This window comes from Myiozetetes cayanensis, unplaced genomic scaffold (assembly GCF_022539395.1).
Source record: "Myiozetetes cayanensis isolate MyiCay16 unplaced genomic scaffold, myiCay2020 scf32, whole genome shotgun sequence".
Taxonomy (NCBI): Eukaryota; Metazoa; Chordata; class Aves; order Passeriformes; family Tyrannidae; genus Myiozetetes; species Myiozetetes cayanensis.
Genome location: NW_026087544.1, coordinates 299,731 through 309,648, shown reverse-complemented (window position 1 = coordinate 309,648; position 9,918 = coordinate 299,731). Strand labels below are relative to the sequence as shown.

Genomic DNA, 9,918 nt, shown 5'->3' with positions numbered 1-9,918 from the left:
TCTCTTCAGCAACACCAAGAGCCCCAAACTGAACCCAAAGCAGCTTTTTCCATCAGTTCAGTTCCCTTCCCTTCCTCTGTCTCACACACGGCAAGGAGAGAGCCCCTTCCTCCCTTGATTTTCCTTCGCATGCTCAGCCCCTTGTTTCCTTTAAAGCACTAGAAATCCCCCTTCTTGCCCCTGCTCCTCCCTGCAGACTGGGATTGCAATGGGAGCTTTGCAGATTGCTGGATTTTCCATCCTTTTCTTTCTCCTCCACTCTGGAAACACTCTGGCAAATAAAGCCAGTCAAGGTAAGAGAAAATCTTCCCTGCTCGAAGGTTTTGCTATTTGATGTGTGGATTGGGCAGCCGGATCTCCTCCTTAGAGCTGGGGTTTAAGTGCAGGCTGGAGAAGGCAGCAGCAGTAACAACAAACAGTGGAGGGGATTTTAAATGTCGCTTGCAGATATTCTCTCCTACTGCCTTGGACTGGGGTTGGGTTTGTAAACTCTTTAATGAGTTGCATTTCTTAGACTTTAGTTTTTTCTATTTGGACTCTTTATCTCAAGGCAGGGAGTGCAGAGGCAGAAAATTAGAGTGGGCAAACAAGTCTGGACCCATCACAGGGAAAATATGGCTGTTTGGAGGGGCTTAGGGGGGCTCTGCTGGTTTCGGTGTCTGTGAGATGGGGCTGATGCAGCGGCGGTGCGTGCGAGGAGGCTGCTCCGGGCTGGGTTGGAGGGCAGGGATGGCGGAGCGGGCGTCGATAACGCTGGGAGGCTGCATCTGTGCTCGGGGGCTTTACGTCGGCACGGGGGAGTCTCAGATGTTGGCTCCAGGGGTGTGGGGAGCAGAAAACTTCGGGTAGCTGAGCATAGCAAAGCCTGAAAAATAAGGGAGCTCTTTCCCTATCTCTTGGAAAGAGAGGTGCATCCCATCCTTATCAACTTCTGGCTTTTCTGTTTCACCACTCCCGTACTGAACTAGAGCCTCTCCTTCACAGATGCACACACAGAGCCTTATGTATGGTCTATCTATACCTTCGCTTTTCTATAGCACCTCTATATTTAGCCCAGATTTTTTTCTATACACACGCACGGGAGTGCGTGCGCACACACGAGCACACACAGCCCTATACATGATCCTGTTGGCTGTCTCAAAGGGGGTTTTCTCCTTAATTCACCACTATCTGTACCATCTGTTGGGTTTTCTCTTTTCTTTCCATAGCACTTACAGTATGTAAGATTTCTCCAACCCAGCTTTGGCTGTGCTGTTGTGGCAGCTGCGTGTTTGTGCGTACGGCAAGATTAAATAGTATGTGAATGAAATCTCAGAGCGCAGAATATAATGAAAGATCTCTTATAGGCAGATTCCAGCCATGCGCGTGGTCACCCGAGCCCTGTCACTGACAAAGTTAGAAGGAATTTCAAGGCTATTGTCTTATCTGGCTCAAAGTGTTTCTAAAACAATAGGCGACTTTTCAGGAGGGCAGCCTGGGCAAGCAGGAGAGATTTTCCAGGGCAAAGGTTTGGTAAGAAGGCATCCAGCTTCACGTAAAGCTTTATGATTTAGGCACAGAAAGGAATGCTTATGTTTTTATCCCCCCTCAAATTATCTTGAGTGTATGCATTGCTTTCATTTCTTATCATAATATTTATTTATTAAGGCCTTTTGGTTTCCAGTTCCATTTAAGCCTGAGCCAGAATTGCATTAAAATAGCAAAGTGAAATTCCATCGTGCAGAGACTTGACAGATCCCTTCAGGGAAGGAGATGGGTGGAGTGGGGGTGGAGAGAGGTGAGCTCAATCCTGCGCCGGGGTACATCGCTCGCATATGCCTGGGACAGTGCCGTCTCCTCCCAGTCCTGCACAGGCACTGAGCAGCCCCCAGGTGTCCAGCCACTTGGCAGCCAGGGGGTTTGTGGTGGGGAATTAATCCCCAAGGCTGCTGATGGGGGATTCTGGGGGCTGGGGAGGGGGAAGCAGCTGCAGAGGGGCAAAGGTTGGTGCCTGCAGGCATGCAAGGACTCTGGGCAGGGGTGGACCCGGTCCTGATTCTTTTTGCATGAGACTGAACTCATGGGCATCATGAGGGCATAACCAATGACAGGTACAACCTGTGCCTTTCCTCGGAACCCGCCGTTGCCTGGTTTCCTGCCAGTGTCACTGAGCTCCTCAGAGCTGCCCTGTGCGTCTGGGACATGTCTCAGCAGGATATTTCTGAAAAGCATCAGCAACCCCCATATGTGCTGGGCGATGCCCCAAGGATGGGGCACGCATTGTCCTGAAGCCTTTGCCTTCTGGGGACAGCCACTCTCACCAGGTGACCGTCACAGGCTGAGAAGGGCTCCTCTCCCGTCAGATCGACTTTTCTTCCTGAGATAAGGTTGTGCCGTGGGTTGGCCTTGCTGGCTCATTTCTTGCACTGAATTACCCCAGAAAGTTTAGTCTGCAGGGAAGGAAGGATTTAGAGAACCGGCTGCCGGGCCTGGACGGTGTCTGCCAGCAGACCTGTCTGGCTGCAGGGTCAGCTTAGGGCTAGGAAAGCTTTCAAGAGGAGTACTGGCAATATAAATCTAAATAACCACAGGGAGGCTCCTGAGATGCATTCACAGCTGGGATGGACTCTCTCTTGGTCCCCCAGTCCAAGCTGCCCAATCACTGCTGTGCCCACTGCTCCCCTGGGTTTTGGACAGATACTGTTACCCCCAGTGTCTCAATCCCTTGTCCGTCAGCCTGCCAGGCAGAGGAGCTTGTCCTGAGCCCCTGCTCTCAGCAGAGCAGTGTGCTTGCCCAGTCCCTCCAGCATCCTTCCCTCCCTGTGCCCCGGGACAACCGAGCCCAGGGACTTGCAGCTCTGCAGCCTCCTCTTGTGCCAGGCAGCACTGGCCCCTCTGGCAGCATCCCCATCCCTGGGGACATGTACCAGGATTTGCCACTTTTCCCTGCAACTAATTGCACATGTCCTCAGATGATGTCAGGGCATGGGGCTGGAAGGGAGATGCAGCATTTCCCTGGGGGACCTCAGCACTCCAGCTTGCAGCCCCTGACACGCGCACAGATCCAGTGCAGGGTTCTGTGTGGGACTGGGGCCCCAACCCAGCCTGCTGGTCACTCAGTGGTCACCCGTAGGTAACACCAGCCCTTTAAGTGCTGGTGGATGGAGCCACCATCCCATGTGAGGGGTCAGTGTCAATGGGATGCACCTGCAGAGCCTACACCACCAGGGATTATTTTTTAAATATTTTTTTAAGGAATCTAAAATTTTCCAATTGCAGTGTTGAGATGGTGTTTGATTCTCCTCCCATTGCCGCCAAACCTCCTCCCCCTTGGCCTCTGCCTTCCTCCCTCTCCGGCATTCACAGTGTGCGACTGTTGTGCCTGTCCCCTCCACCCCACTGAAATATGAAATGTAAAACTGTAAACATTTCACATACACAGTTCAAAGGAGATCTTTGACTGAGGGCGTCTAACGTGCCTGTACTGAGATTAAAAAGGGGAGGGGGTGGGTAGGAAGGAGGGAAGAAGAGTTTTTTTTATAACTGCCAACTGGAGTATAAATATTCAGACACCTTGAGTCTTCCAGTGTCGATGTATTGCTGTCTCCTAACTGTTAGGGTCTTTTTTTCTTTTATTTTTATAGAGATTTTTCCTTTGCAGACAGTCACACCAGAGTAATCTATTTAGGAAAAAGTATGCATGAATGACCTTAACCTTCACTTCCAAAATTATAAGTCCCCCGAGAAGCTTTAGGAGAAGCCTGGGATGGCAAATAAGGTTTGCTCTGTCTGGCAGTTCTGGAGGATGTCCGGCCACATTTCGGGGAGGCCATCTCCCTGCTGGACATCTTGCAATTGCTACTCCCAGAGCAAAAACCAAACAAACACATTTTTTAAGGCAAGGCTTGATCAGTCTGATAAGCCAAAGAAACAACAACGGCAATGACAATTCCCCAGGGAGATGAACACGCTGCTGGTGGGGAGCATCGAACCCTTCATGGGGAAATGGTGACAGCACTGGGCTGAAGTGACCAGGGTTAGCACAAGAAGGTGGGATGGAGATGTAGGGAGCATTTCCAACCCAGGGGATGGTGATAAAGCTGCAGTCCATCAGGATGACCTAAACTAGGGCAGGGGATGGGGATCTCAACCTGGCTCTGCCCTCATGGGAGTGGGAAGCATCAATGAGAGGGGAAAAAAGCCCCTTTTGGGGCACTGCCAGCTTTAGGGAAGCAAAACCTGTTGCAAGGGGTATAGAGCAGGGTTCGGGCATGGCGCAGTGGGGTGATCAGGCTGGGAATCCCCCCCGTCCTTGTTGTGACTTGTGGTTCCTTGTCCTTATCCTGGAAGTGCATCTCCTGTGTCTCACATGCTTTCAGGACAGCTGGGTGGGTACCTGGGGCACTGGGGTGGTGCAGGGGTCTCTGCCACATGGCGAGATGCAGATCCCCTCTGATGTGACCTGAGCACAGGTACCTGCCCAGAGACTGCTGGCACAGCAAGACATCACACAGCACCTGAGTCAGTATCTGAGTTCAGATAACGCATCTTTGGCCAATTTACAAAAAGCTGCCCCACACGGCATCCTCCCATTCCCTCCCAGGGGGCTGCAGCTGCCTGTGGCTGTGCCCTGCACCCGTCCTGCTGTGGCACGGCACGAGCCGCCCTCACGAGCTCCCCGGATGAACAAATGATTAATAAACTGCACCACAGTGTCTGAGGTGGTTATTAATACCCTGGTAAAAAGAGCTACTGAAGTTATAAAGCTTTAATTTGGCATTAAGGCCGAGTGGAAACTCTGCATGTCTGCCAACAGCTACACACACATCCCCATACAGACAGGCTGTTAATATATATGCCTATATAAAAACAAAGAATAAAATTAATTTGAAGAAAAAGCTGAAGCACTTGCAGAAGAGGGAAAAAGGACAGTGGGTTTGTTTGTTCAGTGGTTTTCAGGTTTTGCTGCCCCATTTTGCCCCCCTCCTCAAATTTATTGGGACTTTCAGCTTATAGATAAAACCATCTTTTATTAGTTTTTTTAAAACAAAATAAGGAACCGAGGAAAGAGACTCAATGCAGTCTCTAAAAATATATGAGCTGTTTCTTTATCCCCCTACTTGCTGTATCAGGGTATCGTTGGCAGTGTGATGCCATAGGGTGCAGACATGGGACCCGTGTGCCCGTGGGCTCTGCCAGTGTCTCCCTCGCTGGCCTCAGCCAGAGCCCTCTGGGTGCCTGGTGGGTGCGCGCCGGTCCCAGGGACGTGGCGGTCCCCCTGCTTTTGGCACACTCGAAATGGCAGTGGCATTGAAACCGTCTGCCTCCGCTGCCTTTGAAATGGAGAATAAAGCTGCAGCTGGAGCGGAACGGGGCCCAACAGCCAGGGCTGGAAAATCCCACCCACAATGGAATAAAAAACATGGCCCAAGGCGCAGGGCGAGCACCACAACCTCCTACCCTTCACTGCAGCCCCTGGCGATGGCCGTGCCAGGGATGCTCTTGTCCTCTGAGGAGCCCTAATTACCCCAGCACAGTGGGACGGGGAGGTGGTGCCAGCGCAGGTGAGACCTGCAGTCCCTAGAAAGACTCAGCATCTTCACCTAAACCAAATTCCCTGCCAGGTGCAAAATTCCCCGGTGCTGGGAATTTAAGGCACGATGCATCCGTCTGTGCTGCCCAGTTTGGGCTCATTTCAGGCAGCTCATTTCAAGCAGCTTGGGGTGAAAAACAGAGGTTTTAATTATTTGTGCAGAGGAGGAATAGAGGGGCTGTAGGGATGCAGGTCTGCTGGGGGCCTGGCAAACCCTCAAAAAATCCTACCTGGATTTGGGACCTGGACTGAAGCAGGCACCCTGGCGTAGGGGGACAAGCAGGGCATGCCCCAAGTGAGGACTCTGTGGAAGCAAATAGGGACAGGAACATCAAGAAGGATTTTTTGTTAAAAAGAAAATCTTCACTTGGTTTGAATATGAAACCCTTCATATAGCAGCAGCAGCTCAGAGCACCTGCAATGAGGCCATGGGCAGCTTTTGGGATGCAGACAATTCTCCTGCAGGAAAAACAGGCTGTCCTGACAGCAAACCTTCCCTTTCATGGGAAAATGTTGCTTGCATTGACAAAAATGCTAAAAAATTAGTTTTTCAGAGGGTTTTATTTTAATTCACTTCATCGTTTCTGAAGGATACTTAGGAGCCAGAACTTCAGCATTCTAAAATTGGGATCTTTGCCAATCACAGGATGGCTCCTGGGGTGCCGAGGAGGGTATTTATTCACTCTTCCCACACACACACTTTTTTTTCCCTTTTTTTAATATAATCCTGTAACCTTTCAGAATGTCTCCAACTTTGGAAAAATGACAGAGTGGAAAATTGATAATGTTTTCTTTTGTACTTTTGCTGCTGTGTAATCTTTCCAAAATTAGAGAAGTTTTGAAGTTACAGAATGGGGGGGAAAAGATAGAAAAAAAAGATACTATACATGTGCAAGTGGGAAAGGCCCAGCAGTGTGTTCATGGTCTTGAGTTTGGGGGTGCAGGAGGAAAAAGAAAAAGGAAATAAAACCCCCAGAAAAGTGAGATTCCTGGCAAGAGGCTGGGAAAGTTTTAAATGATGTGATGTCTGCTGGATACTTCATGTTTTGGGTGTTTCTAGGAGAAGGAGATGGGATTGATGGTTGGTCTGCACTCTTTGGGTGTTGGTTCCCACCCGTATGCCAGGGTGGGTGCCGGGGGTGCTGGATCCAGCAACTCTCCCCTTGGGATCATGGCTGGTAACATCAAATGTGATTTATAACTTTGGGGGAGGACCTGAAGGGAGGTTCCTAACCATGCGGGACCAGGATCGGCAGGTTCAGTAGATCTCTGGGTCAGCATTGGCTTTGTTGCTGTTGAGTCCCTGCACACATCATGGCCAGCACTTGATGTCCCCTCACGTCTCCCTGCTCCAGCACCACAACCTTCCACCATCCTCCCAGGCTCCTATCACTGGGCTCCAGTGAGGATGTGTGAGCTGGAGGTGAAGTCACTGCCAGTGCTGGACAGCCACGCTCAACTCCCCGCAGGGACAAGAGCCCAGGGCAGCCCTGGCGCAGGGAGGGCTGCGAGCAGCTCCCCGGGAATGCTGTGGGGTGCTGGGGTGGCCACAGCACGGTGGCACCGTGGCCAGTGCCATGGCTGACAGAAGGGATGGTGCCAGCCAGGATTCTGGTGCCGGTCCCCGCGCGATCCCTCCGTCATCCCCACCGTGGTGGGTCAGCCTCCAGCCGGTGATTAATGGCCCAAGGGAGGCTGTGGTGGCCGCGGGCCATGGCTAATGTCAAATAACAAATATGAATGCGGGCTGTAAATATTTATACAATGCGCAGGCACGTGCTGCCTCCCTGGTGCAGAGACAAAGCTCTCCTACTCCCGGTCGGGTGACTCACGTCTCCCGGCAAAGAACCGCCGGGGTGGCCGGGAGAGGGCTCTGGCCGGCGTTCCCGTGGCCGTGGCCCCTGTCCTGCGGGGCTGTGAGCCTGCCCGCCGCTTGCAGGGATATTCTGTGATTTTGGGGAGCTCCTGGAGCTCCTCTTGGGGCTGTTGAAAAGCAGGTTTTTAAAGCAACTGAGATCTTTGCAGCCTCACACTCCTCCTGATGGGGTACTCTCAGGTCCCCCTTCCCTGATGAGATACTCCCCATCCCTGTGAGAGGAGCTGGAGGCAAACCCCCAGCAGCAGCACTAGTGCTCGCCGTATGCCAGTGCAGTTGGAGCAGGGAGCCTGGGCTGCTCTGGGAGCTCTGCCCATACCTGATGGGCTGAGGGTGATGCTTAGTCCCCTCTTGCCCCCCAGCAGCCTGACCCCCTCCAGGCACTGGCAGTGAGGGCACCATGTCTCCCTTGCTGCCTCATCTGAGCAGCTTCTTTCTCATAAACCTCCACCCCATGCACTTGAGGCTTTTCCATTTCCCGAAACCTCCCCTCCTGCGGCCTCCTGCCAGAGAAAACCCTTGGACATCGCTGCTTGAGGCCACTGCCAGCATGTGGAGCTCTGGCTGTGGTGTCTCGGGTACCACGGCGCTGCATCCCAGAGAAGGGGGTTGAGGGGCAAAGGGGGATGGAGGAGATGCAGATTTTGTCTGTGTCCCCAAGGAAGCTTTGATGTTTTCCCCAGTTCTCCCTCCTCTTTTTGCTCCTGGCTCCCAGGGGGTAGAGGTCCCTGGCGGTCCCTGGCTCTCCCCTGGCGCTCCTCCCGCCTGTCCTCTTGCAGATGTCGATGAGTGCGTGGAGGGCACCGACAACTGCCACATTGATGCCATCTGCCAGAACACTCCCAAGTCCTACAAATGCATCTGCAAGTCCGGCTACACCGGCGACGGGAAGCACTGCAAAGGTAGGGACATGCCATTGCTGCCGCAGTGAGAGCCAGAGCTCTGCTGAGTAGTGACAGCCCTGGCAGGTCGGAAGCACCGACTGTCCTTGCTGATGGTGGTGACAGCCATTGTGTTTGCATGTCTGGGGCTTCCCAGTCCCAGGAGGGTCACCTGGGGCTCATTTTAAGCAAAACTAGGCTTCTTTTCTGGCAGGACTTTGAAGCTGCAGAACTGTGATAGCAGTTAAAACATGACAAACTTCAAAATAAGATATAGAAATACAGATATAGATGGTAGATATAGATACAGGTGTAGATGTAGATATATATATAAATGTAGATATTGGTATAGATATAGGTATAGATCTATATTAAATGCAGTTCAGTGGCAAATGGAAAGAATATGGGCTCCTTGGAGGAACAGCAGCAGCAAAGCAGGAATGGCGCAGGGGGAAAAACTCCCAGCTTTGCTAGAAGCAGGTCCAGGGTCAGGATGGGCCAAGTACAAATAGCAGAGGGATTAAAGCACTCCAGGAACTGCTGAGCTTCACCATGGAGGTGGGCTGTGCTGCCTCCACCTTGGGAAATCCCACGGGGTTCCCAGTGCGCTGCACTGCGCCAAGGCTATAAAGACAGTGTGTTAGCTGGGGGCCCAGGGTTTAGACTGGGGAGAAGAGGATGTTTTTGCATGGTCTGGAGGGGTTCTTGCAAGTGATAACGGAGCTGGGGACCTGCTGGAATAGGCAGAGAGAGCAGAAGACTCCAGGGCACAATATCAGCTGGGTTGCAAAGACATTGGAGGTGGGGAGCAGTACCCATGCATCGGATTAGCCACCAGCCCCTGGCGTGGCCCTGCATCTCTCCTGCCCTCCTTCTCCACAGATGTCGATGAATGCGAGCGGGAAGACAACGCGGGCTGCGTCCATGAGTGCGTGAACATCCCCGGCAACTACCGCTGCACCTGCTACGACGGCTTCCGCCTGGCGCACGATGGCCACAACTGCTTAGGTGAAGGGTGTCAGCTTGTCCCAGCCCCTCAGCAGCTTTGGCACCTTGGGACCAGCCTGCTGGCTTTCTCTACCAGGCACCTCCCGAGCCCTGACACCCCTAGGGCTGTTGCAGAGCTGGGGAACCGTGGTGGCACTCCCAGGGCAGTGAGCTAGCTGCAGATGTGTCCTGTACTGCAATGGCTCGCTGGGGACAGGATTGCTCCCCATTACACAGGGATGATGCCAAGGGAGGATGCTCCATGCTTGGAGAAAAGCTTGCTCCATGGGTCTATCCATAGACTGGGAGGGTTGGGTTTAGGGATACTGGGTGTGAGCCACAGCCTCATCCTGCTGTGGTGAGAGGCCGGGCTGGCAGTTCTACTCCGCTGCTGAAGGCAGGACCAGCCAGCAGGGCTCACCCAGGCCCTGCCACTCGCTCTGCTCTTGCTTGAGGTCAGGCCTGCACCTGCCAAAACAGATGAGTTAATAGCAAATATGGTGGAGATGGGAACCAGCAAAGGGACTGGGTAAATAATACCCGGGCCAAGACAAACCCAGCATCTGCCTACGGAGCGGCTGTGCATCCTCCCTGCCACTTCC

At 52.7% G+C, this 9,918-nt stretch overlaps 1 protein-coding gene across 1 annotated transcript in view; it reads left to right on the top strand.

The window, feature by feature from the left end:
* The first annotated feature begins 208 nt into the window (after positions 1–208).
* Positions 209–9,918, top strand: part of SCUBE3 (signal peptide, CUB domain and EGF like domain containing 3) — a 28,563-nt gene continuing 18,853 nt past the window's right edge. Inside the window, exons 1-3 of the mRNA XM_050326750.1 lie at positions 209–293; positions 8,228–8,350; positions 9,212–9,337. Of these exons, the coding sequence (XP_050182707.1) occupies positions 209–293; positions 8,228–8,350; positions 9,212–9,337 (334 nt within the window). The remainder of the gene's footprint in view (positions 294–8,227; positions 8,351–9,211; positions 9,338–9,918) is intronic.